General features: G+C 39.8%; 1 protein-coding gene across 5 annotated transcripts in view; it reads right to left on the minus strand.

Moving 5' to 3' along the window:
- The window catches only part of LOC124136721 (dedicator of cytokinesis protein 3-like), a 150,638-nt gene that overhangs the window by 60,082 nt on the left and 76,507 nt on the right, over positions 1-14,049 (minus strand). For all 5 annotated transcript variants that reach the window (XM_048396860.1, XM_048396862.1, XM_048396859.1 and 2 more), the window contains 6 exons: positions 13,796-13,890; positions 12,851-12,929; positions 11,892-11,992; positions 11,023-11,081; positions 10,428-10,576; positions 8,855-8,940 (listed from right to left, as the gene is read on the minus strand). In XM_048396860.1, the coding sequence (XP_048252817.1) occupies positions 8,855-8,940; positions 10,428-10,576; positions 11,023-11,081; positions 11,892-11,992; positions 12,851-12,929; positions 13,796-13,890 (569 nt within the window). The remainder of the gene's footprint in view (positions 1-8,854; positions 8,941-10,427; positions 10,577-11,022; positions 11,082-11,891; positions 11,993-12,850; positions 12,930-13,795; positions 13,891-14,049) is intronic.

A 14,049-nucleotide genomic window follows, 5' to 3' on the forward strand; every position in this document is an offset into this window, starting at 1 on the left:
GTACAGTGACAGCAGTGCTAAGATCTCATTGTGCAAGTGAGTGAGTGAGTGAGTGAGTTGGGTTTAACGCCGCTTTTAACAGTATTCCAGTCATATCACAACGTGTCAGCTTAATGTGGGAGGAAAGCCCGAAGTGATGCAGGTCTTAGATGTTTACCTCTTCGGTGAAACCCATGAGCACGGGTATGTTGCTCACAAACCTAGAAACATAATCGGGGCGAACCGGGATTCGAACCCACAACCACTGGCTTACGATAGTCATAGCACTAAGATCGCTTTGTGGAAGGGGCCCTGATAAAAAAAAAACTGTTCTGATTTACATGTCGTCACCGGGACTGCATTTTGGGCCAGTCATCACACTTCCTCCGAATAATCCAAAACATTTACAAGATATCGGAATTGCAGTTACCGGTACTTTAATATTATAGTCCTATAAATTCTAAAACAAGAACACTTCCAACGATTCCCTTGACATAAATGTCAGCTGTGTTCCAAATCTATTCACATATATTGTCAATATTCCTAATCCATAACACAGAAAACATAGGACTGTTGCAGACTGACAGTCTGGGTGCTGGACACTAAGTATGTCCAACTAATTACACACTGTCTCCATCAGCTCCTCCGTGTCAACACCTCCACAGTGGCTGAGGAGAGAGACCCGTCGACTTTCACAAGTCTCTACTTTAAATCATGACTCCTTGATTGTATAAATCATAAGAACAAGTTGTCCCTAAAAAAGTGTCGCATCCTAATCTATCCTATTATAAGGATAGCAGGCTGCAAAGAATTTAAATTACACCTGTGACAATATTTATTAAGAAGTCAGTGATTAATGTATTTTCACACAAGCAAACTGGACAGATACTTGGTGAATGAGCATAAGAACGTGCTTAATGCACAGTATCATACACAAATAAACATGTGGGTTCAGAGTGAGTGAGTGAGTGAGTTGGGTTTAACGCCGCTTTTAACAGTATTCCAGTTCAGTGTCAGCTTAATGTGGGAGGAAAGCCTGAGGGGTGCAGGTCTCAGATGTTTACAACTTCAGTGAAACCCATGAGCACGGGTATGGTGCTGACAAACCGGGATTCGAACCCACAATCACAGGTTTCTGGCATGCCCAAGGGATGCAACTCTGCACAGCGAATCACGGTGCCCCCCTGTGGGTTCAGAAATCAAAAAGAGTCAATATCAATCTCAATGAAAAGGAAGGGGGCAAACGTCTTAAATCTACACCTCGTTACCGAGCTCATGTTGAAATAACATTCACCAAGTTCCATGATGGATCAAAAGTATTCTTCAAGCCTTATACCTAAGACCAAGATTGCTGACAGACCCTTCAATGATGGTTTTATCAAAGAGTATCCTTTGTATCAATGGAATTCAAGGGCACTTAAATAACACAGATTCATGAGAGTGAAACGTTCTTCTTCCTACCCGACTGACATGGAGGCGTCAGTTAGAATATGATCTATTGTGAAAGATGGCCACACACTGAATACACCCAGCCGTGGAGACTCATTGAAGCTGGGAATTAACCAATTACTTCATTCCACACTAATCACCTCCTCCACAGGAGCTCATCATATCTTAGCAATTAGAACAACTTTGCCCTCAACGGCAAACACATGGGAGCTCTCCAGGAACATAATATCTTCCTCACAACAGGTGCTAACTCTTCGTTTTCTTTCTTTCATTATCTTGTTTCACAATCTTTATTTCTCACAGCTTCATACTCACATCTGGACACATAAATCAAGTTAACTGATGCCAGACCAATTTATTACTTTTCAATCTTAATGCCTTGATTAATGGAATCAAAGAGACAAAAACTATTTCCATAATCACACTACACTCTTCACTCTACGATTCCGACTATATCATGAGCACATGTTCATGAATCAGTCTCAAATAGTGATAATACCAATTGATTGTGAAAAGTTGAATGTATCCTGCCCCACCAGCGGCATCCATCACAAACACATGCCAAGGCAAGTCAACTCTTTACTTGAAAACACAGGAATATGTGGTACAAGTCAGAATAGGGAAATGCATAAGACAACATCTTTGTTAGTGCGTTAGAAGCGTTCTCCACCTGTCTCCCATAAAACTTTCTGAAAGGCCTTGAGGATGTTTATTTCAAATCATGAGTAAGTGAGTGGGTTTGGTTTTACACCACTTTTAGCAATATTCCAGCAATATCATGTCTGGGGACACCAGAAATGGGCTTCACACATAGTTATCATGTGGAGAATTGAACCTGGGTCTTCGGGGTGACATTTAGTGACTGCTTTAACCACAAGGCTACCCCACCGCCCCCTACAGGTGAATACAAAGGGACAATGAAAAGCTACCCTTTAGTCGTTGTATACAGAATTTGATGCCCAGAATATTCTACTTGTACATACGTATTTACACCACTGTCCAGATTAGAGGGGGGCACGGGTGGCCCAGTCGTCTAAGGCGCCGCGATTCACTGTGCAGAGTTGCGTCCCTTGGGCACACAAGAAACCTACGGTTGTGGGTTCGAATCCCGGTTCGCCCCGTTTATGTTTCTAGGTTTGTCAGCACCATACCCGTGCTCGTAGGTTTCACCGAGGTGGTAAACGTCTGAGACCTGCATCACTTCGGGCTTTCCTCCCACATTAAGCTGACACGCCGTGATATGACTGGAATACTGTAAAAAGCGGCTTTAACCCAACTCACTCACTCACTCACTCCAGATAAGAGAGTTCCACATTACAGAATCAATTTTTAATGACAAAAAATATTGAAAAGCAACTCATGGTTACGGGAAGGAAATATCTCGCTTAAAACAAAGAGAGTCAAAACCTCCACCAAGAATTGTTTTTGTATTCAGTTCATAATGAGGAAAAAAAATGTGTGACTTACAAGCTACCAGTTTCTTTCTCACATTTTTCAGAGGGGATTTTATGAACAATCCAACTATAAACTCTGCAAGGAGCAAGTGTCAGGTGACTTCTAATTATTGTTCTAGCTGTAACACTCTAAGAGAAATACCCTTCACTTGTTTCCAGTATATTATTATTTCTTGAAGAAAAAACAAACATGGTTGTTCCTGCTTGGTTGACCCAACTTTTATTACAGTTCAAGACACCACAAATCTCCACTCATCCTTGAAATTGTTTGATAATGGGTTGGTATGATTTGTTTTCAGAAAAATATTGTGTTTAACCTCCAATTTCCCGTCCTGTGAGGTGCAGCTTGAACCGCTATCACAATTTTCAGACTTACCCGGTAGGCTCTGACAATCTCCTTTGAGATCAATATTTAGAAATGCTCAGTTAGATCAACAAAATAGTCGTGGTTTGTATTCTGATCAGGTCTACACAATCAACTGTTAGTCCTGAAAAGTGGTTTGCTGCGTGGATATTCTATCGTTAAAAAGACCCCATGGGGACAACATCCAATTGGTCCAAAGCACCAAATCCCAGTGCAAGAAGAACCAAGTTCACACTTACAATTCCACCATCACACGAGGATGTGGTTCGATGAGGTCCTGGGAGGTGATTTACTTTTAATAGAATTAACAATGCACATGCTGCATGGGCTACAGACACACGTAAACTTAATCATGATTATTTGCATATTCCGAAAAGAGGTCAGTGCAAGAGGTCAGTGAGGTCAGTGCACAGTTCTCGGTAGGAAGTGACAACATCTAGGTGAGGTATACAAGTAGACTAACATCTAGTCTCTGAAATGAACATATCGTACATAAAAAAACAGTTGTTCAGTTATCTTAATAAAAATATAATAAAAAGGAGCCCAGTGACTCTCTTCATTTTCAGATACTGCAGTGATCTAGACTTGCCAAACATTATAGACTTGCATGGGCTGTATTTGATATATATTTGTATCAGGGTCTGTAAGACAGACTAGTATACAAGGTATATATACCATATTTTTTTAGTATGGTGCGCACATTTATTTCCCAAAAACACCGCTGTGTGGATGGGGTGAGCATTATACACGCCATAATGAGTTTTGATGATTGCCGTGAGCACGTAACACTGGAAATACCATGTCAACAAATTCCTACTGAAGTACACAAATTAATCATGTAATTACACTGTCTGGCTATAAAACGTGTTCATTGTATATCTGGACTTATGTTTGTAACTTATTTCATTACTTTTATTCAAAATTCCTTTTATATTGTTTTAATTAATTTCGCGAAATCATGAGTGAAGCGATCAGAAGATCGCACAACTCACTGTTATTAACAGCAACCACAGTCAGATTACCGTTATTGACACCTTGAAACAAACTTTAGTTGACATAGAATGGATACATACATCATAAATGCCATACTTTGACCCGTTAAAAGTCATATTTGTTGTAGTTTGACGATTCTATGTCGTAAAAGGTATACAAGAAGCGGTATGCGCCAGATCAACTCATAATGGGCATGTTTTTTTGTGACACTCTCTCACCTTCTATCATCCACATAATTAATATAACATTTTAACTTGAGAAGTGAAACACATTTTATTTGAACATTTCTATATGTAAATAGACATTGGCAATATCAGTTCCGACATCCAAATGTTGGGTTCATAAAACTATACTGCATGCCTATTCTTTGGCATTACAGCAGTTGAATGTTCATCAAGAAAATATAAAAGTAAGGAATTAAACATCAATGTTTCAAGGCTTCTGAAACTTGGCAACTCAAGAATAACTCTGGACAACAATACATTAAATGTACAGTTTGACAAAGGAAAACTAAATCTGACTCCTTTGAAAAAGACATAAACAGTCAAGGATCTCCACAAGCAAGTTGAAAGTTAGACTAACAGACTAGTTGAAAGTCAAACCACCTGTTCTGATTCCACTTAGAAAAATCCCCACAGCCAGCAACAAACCAATAACCCTGTCAGGAGCTATCTGTGCACTGGACACTCAAACTGCTGGTTCTAATTAGCAGGTCAAGGATCACAGGAACTCCTCACATCACTTTGGTTTCCCTCCCCTGTGCCCAGTCAGACACATGCATCATGATAATGGCAAACATTTGGGAATTTCCAGCTTCCTTTCTGGAAGAAAACATGTCTTTATCTAGTTTAACGGGCCATTAGCCTGCAGTAACTTAGAGATGGGTTCTGCTGATATACATATTCTTCTGTCACTGTCCTGTTTACCCAAAACAGACACAATGAAAACCGAAAACAAGGTTGTTTACTTTTTGAAATTATCATTTTAATAGCATTTTTTCAGTTATTTCTGTTTAATATATGGACATTGAATTAACCATTTTTAACTACAAATTATCTCCACTTACTATGAAATTTTCCATTGAACAAAATCAGCAATTTTGTATTAAGATATTTGGCCCATTAGTGTGCTCCAATAGAAATAGCAGGAGGACATCTTCTACTCATGCCATTACCATGGGGGGTGGGGTGGGGTGGGGGGTAGAAGTCCCTACCAATACTTCAATCATTCAGGTGTAATATATTCAAGCAAAAAGGCGAGGGTGAATCAAGTACTGCTTGTATCAATCAGTGTGCTTTGACAGAAATATACTTCCCAATGATCATATTGGTAGTGAGTGAGTTGGGTTTAACACTGCTTGAACAGTATTCCAGTTGTATCAGCTATTACACTCGATAATCGAGGATGATCGAGGTATATGGTTTTTTTCCAAGTTTTCTACTTACTCATCAGCTCTGAGCAATTTCATGAAAAGGCAGTTAACATACAAGGTTACTTTAAAATAAAGAGCTTACTTCATAAAGTCAACTTAACATCACAAAAAAGTCAAACTTATCATCATGATCTTATTGATGATCAGGGGCATGACTGGCATTCAATATTGAACAAAGGCATCTAAAAAACATAAATATCTTATGAATTTGTTCTTCAGCAACCCATGCTTGCCGTAAAAGGCGACTATGCTTGTCGTAAAAGGTGACTAACAGGATCGGGTGGTCAGGCTCGCTGACTTGGTTGATACATGTCATTGATCCCAATTGGGTGGATTGATGCTCATGATATCAATCACTGGATTGTCTGGTCCAGACTTGATTATTTACAGACCGCCGTCATATAGCTGGAATATTGCTGAGTGCGGCGTTAAACAACAAACCAACCAAAAAATCATCATGCAAATATCTTGGATATACCTTTTCTTGTGCAGAGTCATCTGGTTCTTTTGCATCTTGGTAAAACATTGTCAATCTACAATCAGTGCATTCATCCCCCATCTGCTTTCTCTGTTTTCAGATACATATTCACGAAAGACAACCGGAAATTGACAAGTGTCCTGCTATCTCCAAGTCAACATGTGCCCTGATTCTTTCAACACTGTCCCTGCACTGACATTCACCACTTGTCATATTCTGTTTATAATTGTTGCACATTATCTGATACTTGTGTATAATTGTTGCACATTGCTAGGGTATAACAGACACAAGTGACAGTTCTAATTACTAATATTATCAATAATAACAGAGACCTGGTAATTATGAGCTGATAAAATGCACTCATTATGTAAACATCCCTGGGAAGAAGAATGCAGTCAGCCTGGTTGATAAATGATATCTTTATCAATTCCGGGGACACAGTTATCACTTTAATCTTTATCTGACAGTTACCATAAGGAGGTGGTCTCTCAGCAGGAGGTCCCCACCCCCCTCACACACACACCCCCACCCCCACCCCCACCTCCCCATCAGATTATCATGACTACTAAGTAAACAGCTGTCATAACGTGTGCAAGTCAGTTTTAGCTCTTAGGGACAAGTTTCTGCAAAATTTAGACTGCAGGATCTTTATAAGGACAGTTTGAATGTTATTGAGCGCATTTTTGTATAATATTCCTTATGATGTTTCCGTAAAATATATGTATCCAAACTGTTCCCTTACAAAAGAGACCCTTGAAGATGCGGGGTAGAATAGGTCTTCAGCAACCCATGCTTGCCATAAAAGGCGACTATGCTTGTCGTAAGAGGCAACTAACGGGATCGGGTGGTCAGCTTGCTGACTTGGTTGATGCATGTCATCGATCCCAATGGCGTGGATCGATTCTCATGGTATCAATCACTGGATTGTCTGGTCCAGACTTGATTATTTATAGACCGCCATCAAATAGCTGGAATATTGCTGAGTGCGACGTAAAACAGCAAACAAACAAACCTTGCAAAAAACACAAGCATGAGATAATGTGTTCCATGATAACCTTAGAAATAACATTCAAAAACTATCCAATATATTATACTATCCTATACATAAACTTATCCTACATATTGCACTATTCATTTAAACGAGAGACTCCTCAAATAAATCCATCCTGAATGTAAATATATTCATAGTTCCTTGAAGTATAAACACAAATATTATCCTGTCTTCTCAATAGCCTAGCTAACACTGCCTCATTGCCTTTCTTCACCCAACCTGCAGTTGTTCAACCTTGACTCTAAAGATGGTACATTGAGTGAGTGTACCTCATTACCTGGGCATCTTAATTCTTGGACTCACGCCAGTTTCAAACAGACCTCACAAGAACAAAGGCTCGAAACAAGGAATGAATCATTCAAGAACAACATTACAAACGTGGATGTTTTCCCAAATTTGAGGAAGTGAAGCACACATGGATTCGGAGGGTTGTGTCCTCTCCTCTTTCCTTATTGAAACATACTAAACATTGATCCATTTGGAAGATTTATAAGTGCTCCTGCATACTAAATGTAAACACATACTGAACGAAAAATAGGAAGGGATCATAAACATTTTGCGGGATAATTGCATGCTCAGTCTTCCCTACAAACAAATATACCCAAAAATATTAATGATCCCAACCCTTTTTAGCACAGTATATTACATGGCTGTAACAAACCCACATGGTGATGTGTTTTCAACAATTTACATCATCACTAAAATTATGCATCAACAAATCACAAAACACATCCCTCCATTTCTATCTGGCCCTCCAGGGGCGGTCGGGTACCCTAGTGGTTAAAGCGTTGGCTCGTCACGCCAAAAACCTGGTTTCGATTTCCGACATTGGTACAATGTGTGAAACCCATTTCTGGTGTCCCCAACCGTTGGTTGGTTGGTTGGTTTGTTGTTTAACGCCACACTCAGCAATATACCAGCTATATGACGGCTGTCTGTAAATAATCGAGTCTGGACCAGACAATCCAGTGATTAATATCATGAGCATCGATCCACGCAATTGGGATTGATGACATGCCTCAACCAAGTCAGCGAGCCTGACCACCCGATCCTGTTAGTCGCCTTTTCCGACAAGCATAGTCACCTTTTACGGCAAGTATGGGTTGCTGAAGACCTATTCTACCCCGAAATCTTCACGGGTCCCCAACCGTGATATTGCTGGAATATTGCTAAAAGCTGGGTAAAATCAAACTCACTCACTCACTATCTGGTCCTCTTATGTGTCTGACTGTCCATCTGACAGTTTTATTACTTTACAACAAAGGTTTTACTTAAATACATCATAATAAAAAGATTTTCTTTTGTTTTTGTCATGATCTCTGCCACTTCTGCAGTTTAACAGACAAAGCAGCTGTCACTGTGTGTGGATCCGTGGAGATTCGGGTTGGAGTAGGTCTTTTGCAACCATGCTTGTTGAAAGAGGCGACTAACAGGCTCGGTTGGTCAGACTCGCTGACGTAGTTGATGAATGCCATCGTATCCCAATTGCGTAGATTGATGCTCATGATGTCAATCACAGGATTATTTAGTCCAGGCTCCATCATTTACTGACTGCCATCATATAGCTGGAATAGTTGTGAGTGCTGTGTTTAACAACAAACAAACAAACAAACAAACCATTGTATGTGAAAGCTGTGGATGTGGATGTACTTACATCTGGTTGAAGAGCGTCCTGTACTCTGTATCGCCATTGTTTCCTGTGATCAGGATATCCAGCTTCTCGATTATCTCGCTCTCCACCTGCCACGACACACTGAGATTACATATAGTCTAAAATACTGATGTCGTGCCCTTATTAGGGGGCTCTTATTAGAATATTATTTTGATGAAAGAGTTGAAAGATCGTAAATTTCATGGTTTATGCTGACAGCCTGAAATGATACAAAACAAAAGTCTGTGCGTATTATACATGAAAGATATATTTTTCCAGGATTTAATTGCCTGTAATGAAAGGTGCATATAACACACGAGTGCGTATTATACACGAATAAATACATCTTATGTACATTGATCAATGGAAAGGGTGCTAATCAGGATTGTTCACTAGCCAATATATTTGCAAATATCACCATGTGCCCTTATTACAGCGGGGCGCTTATTACGTCGAATATGGTATACATGTTAAAGTTTAGAGTGTGTGAGTTTGGTTTAACGCCGCTTTTAACAATATTCCAGTTATATCGCGGCGTCTCAGCTTAATGTGGGAGGAAAGCCCGAAGTGATGCAGGTCTAAGACGTTTACCACTTCGGTGAAAGCCACAATCACGGGTAGGGTGCTGACAAACCTAGAAACATAATCGGGGCGAACCGGGATTCGAACCCACAATCATAGGTTTCTGGCATGCCCAAGGGACGCAACTCTGCACAGCTAAACGAGGCGCCTTAGACGACTGGGCCACCCGTGCCCCCGTTAAAGTTTAGAAGTCAAGACAGTAGTAGTTATACAACTGTCAGAAATCTATGTTGACAAATTTCTGTTAAAACAGTTGTAGTGCCAGCATCGCTTTGAGGAACAGGGCTGTGGTATTACCGTATTGGACGTAATAAGCGCCCAGGGCGCTATCAAAATTAGAAATAGGGGGCTCTTATTAGAATAATATTTTGTCGAAAAAAACAGAGTTGAAAGATAAATTCCGTGGTTTATGCTGACAGCCTGAAATGTTTATATATGAGAGAGAGATTTTTCCAGAATGTAATTGCCCATAATTAGGGGTGCATATAACACACCAGTGCGTATTATACGCGAATAAATAAGTATTGTGTACATTGATCAATCAGAAAGGGTGCTAATTGGGATTGTTCACAAGCCGGTATATTAGCAAATATCGCCGTGGGCGCTTATTAGAGCGGGCGCTTATTACGTCGAATACGGTATATCACCAGGAAATGTTGGGGTCTGTCAGAATGCAATATTTCCATTTTTGTCCCATTTACTGACCATTAGCTGGAAGCATACATAAAATCTCCAGACATAGATAGTGGTATTGGAAGGATCAACAAATGACCGCATTAAATGAGGGAGGGTGTAGCTCACCTGGATATCTGACAACGGTTCATGGATTTAAAAGATAGTTGTGTTTCTCTACGTAATATGTACTGGGTATCATATTTATAGCACGTACAGAGGTGATGTTTTAGCTAGTATTGTGGTACATACTGAGACGAAGTTTTAACTGGTATTGTAGAGCTTACAAAGGTTATGGTTTAACTGGTACTGTAGTACTTACTGAGGTAAAGTTTCCCTTTATATTCTGCTCACACAACATCATATCAAAGAAAATAGGAATTGTTGCCTTCCTGACATCAGTTTCTGGTACCATGGTAACCTCCAGGAATGGACCAACCAGGGATGGAATAAAATGTCTCTTTTGGTTGCCTGGGTAACAAAAACACAATTGTATTTTCTCTACAGCATGTTCCTAAAATTGTAACACAAATAGATTGTAACACAAATAGAGTTTTAATACCCATTTAGAGCAAAAACATTAAATGCTACAAATAGAGTTTTAATACCCATTTAGAGCAAAAACATTAAATGCTATAAATCTCTCAGCAAAAATCTTCTACTAGTAATCTCACACTCAAATTTAGCAAATACCATTTCATGGATGGTGGGGTAGCCTGGTGGTTAAACCATTCACTATACACTGAAGGCCTGGGTTTAATTCCCCACATGGGTAGTGCGTGAAGCCTATTCTGGTGTCCCTTGCCATGATACTGATGGCATATTGCATTACAGTGACACTAAACCAAACTCATTTTTTTCTCTCCCATCATGACTCACAAAGCAGCACAATCTAGATTGAAGCTGGTAAGCCTTACCTAGTCCATTCCATAAGGTCTGAATCTGTAAACCAATGAGAACTCTCATGTCTTGGTATCTGAAAGAAAGACATCCAAATCAATAAGCATTCTTAACATGTTTTCAACTAAATATCCAATATCAAATAACTTCAAATATTGCCTTTTACTACTTACAAATACTGATCTTAACAAACCTCAAATAATGCTTTTTACTACTTCAAATACTGCTCTTTACTACTTCAAATACTGCTCTCTATTACTTCAAATACTGCTCTCTACTTCTCTACTACTTCAAATACTGCTCTCTACTTCTCTACTACTTCAAATACTGCTCTTTACTACTTCAAATACTGCTTTATACTACTTCACATGCTGCTCTTTACTACTTCAAATACTGCTCTCTACTACTTCAAATACTGCTCTCTACTACTTCAAATACTGCTCTCTACTACTTCAAATACTGCTCTTTACTACTTCAAATACTGCTCTTTACTACTTCAAATACTGCCCTTTACTACTTCAAATACTGCTCTTTATGACTTCAAATACTGCTTTATACTACTTCGCATGCTGCTCTTTACTACTTCAAATACTGCTCTCTACTACTTCAAATACTGCTCTTTACTACTTCAAATACTGCTCTCTACTACTTCAAGTACTGTTCTTTACTACCTCAAATACTGCTTTATACTACCTCAAATACTGCTTTATACTACCTCAAATACTGCTTTATACTACTTCAAATACTGCTTTATACGACTTCAAATACTGCTCTTTACGACTTCAAATACTGCCCTTTACTACTTTAAATACTGCTCTAGCCTACCCTAACAACTTCTATTAAAGAACAACATTTCTGTCTACTACGTGAAACATGGCGCACTGACCTGTCCTTGACCTTGTTCCTCTTGGCATCAGAGAATCTCTCCAGCTGGAGACTGTCCTGTGTGACGAAGGATACCGCCAGGTCAAAGTAGTTGCTCCACAACTGGGAAAAAAAGCACAATTACCTTCACATAACCATGCATGAAAACAATTTATCCTACAGATAATGAGTATGTTTTTTTTTACACTCTACCAATATGCATACAATAAAGGTATCTTCTGTCATGAATCTAACATGAATCTGAATTAACTGAATCATTCAGCTGTCAATTCATTATTACAAATTTTAAACACAATTTTCAAAATGTCTGTAACGTTACTTCTTTCTGATTTTCACAGTCTCATAAACCTATGGATGCCATCTTCCTGATCGAGGCAAGAGAGTTAACTGACTTTAAAAATTCAGTTTCCATCTTTGCCGAACTAGGCTGGAATTCCTGGGATTGATCCTAGCGCCACCAGTGGCTATTACAAGTTATGTCCCTTCTATGCCTCTCCTATGGACCAATCAGATTCCATAACCTCTCATATTTATCACTTGCATTTCCTTCAAACAAAATGGCTTCGTCCAGTCAAGAAGATCTGATCGATAATCAAGATCTATATTGTGATAAAATGGGCTTTTCATCGTGAAGTGCATCAAATCCCATGAGCACCTTGATTAAAAACATGAAAAGATTTGGAAAGTATCTCTTGACATAGAGTTGGCAGTGCACATGCTTTGCAAATCCTGCAATCGACTGAAATCTGCATGACAGTTTACGAACCGGATTTCGATTTCGTTAAGCGATTGTGATTGGACTATGCATAGACTCGTTTGTCCAGTCAAAATGTAACTCCATAATACCAGCCTAGGGTGAAAACTGGTTTTTATATAGTCAGTTAACACACTTGCCCCGGGAAGATGATTGGATGCGTGACATACAAGACTACACAATGCTGCCCTTCGCCTGGAACTCACCTGGTTATCAAAGTCTGACCCAGTGAGGAAGTGTTCTGTGAGGGACTGGGCCACGTACTGAATGGCGGTCAGGATCACGCTGAAAGTGAATTAGTACACGCTTGCTGTAATACACCAGTCAGCTATGGAACAGGCACATGAAAGGACATGAAACTCCATACTAATTGGTAAATTCAAATTCAAATTCCATGCTAACCTACACGTTTTCATCACAAGTGATGATCAATGAGCTGACTTTATCACCAACAGAACACCAATCCAGCAGTCAAAACAGGTGAATGGACCAGCATTGTTCCATGTCAGTCAGCAATAATAGAGCCCAACACTGCAGCCCTTGAGCCTGGACCACACAAACCAGTTATTGGCAACATGAGCAATGCCCAAGCCACTGCGTATAATGAGTGAGTGAGTGAGTTTGGTTTTATGCTGCTCTTCGCAATATTCCAGCAATATCACAGTGGGGCACACCAGAAAAGGGCTTCACACATTGTACCGATGTTGGGGGAATCAAACCTGGGTCTTGAGGTGTGATGAGTGAACGCTTTAACCACTAGGCTACCTCACTGCCCCTGGACATCATGACCCCAAAAAACATTTACAAAGCAGTGACCATCCAAACCTTATTTAGTCAGTTCTCCAACAAGCACATGGAACTGGAGGTCTATTCTGCCTCAGAATCTACACTGGGCCAAAATTAATTTTTCTGTATTTTTTTGAACCAATTTATTTGAGCAGTGCTCACTTTTTTCCAAAAAAAAACACAGATGCATGATACACACCACAATGTGTTTTGATTACTTTCGCCAATACAAAGACATCACCGTGAGCACATACTTGAAATACCATGTCAAACATAGTTTGGTTTATCATCAATTTTCATAACTGCCATCAATGGACAATGGGGCCTTCATGCCAGTGTGGGGGTGGACGGTGGAGGGTACTCACTGGTTGGTCACCATCCTCATGAGAGTCCAGCTGGCAGGGAACACATCCCGCTTGATGAGGTCACGGAAAACCAGCAGCACTCGGATCAGGAAGTCCTGAAATACAGACCTGACCCTTGACACACACACACACATACTGTCACCAAGTCCACAGATCATGCATGAAGTTGGACACTTACCAACCTTTGACTAACCAAGTCAACATATTACACACTGGTCATTAAGTCCAGGGCCCACTTGCACAAGGCGATCTTA

The sequence above is a fragment of the Haliotis rufescens genome, unplaced genomic scaffold, assembly GCF_023055435.1.
Source record: "Haliotis rufescens isolate VD_foot unplaced genomic scaffold, xgHalRufe1.0.p SCAF_16, whole genome shotgun sequence".
NCBI lineage: Eukaryota > Metazoa > Mollusca > Gastropoda > Lepetellida > Haliotidae > Haliotis > Haliotis rufescens.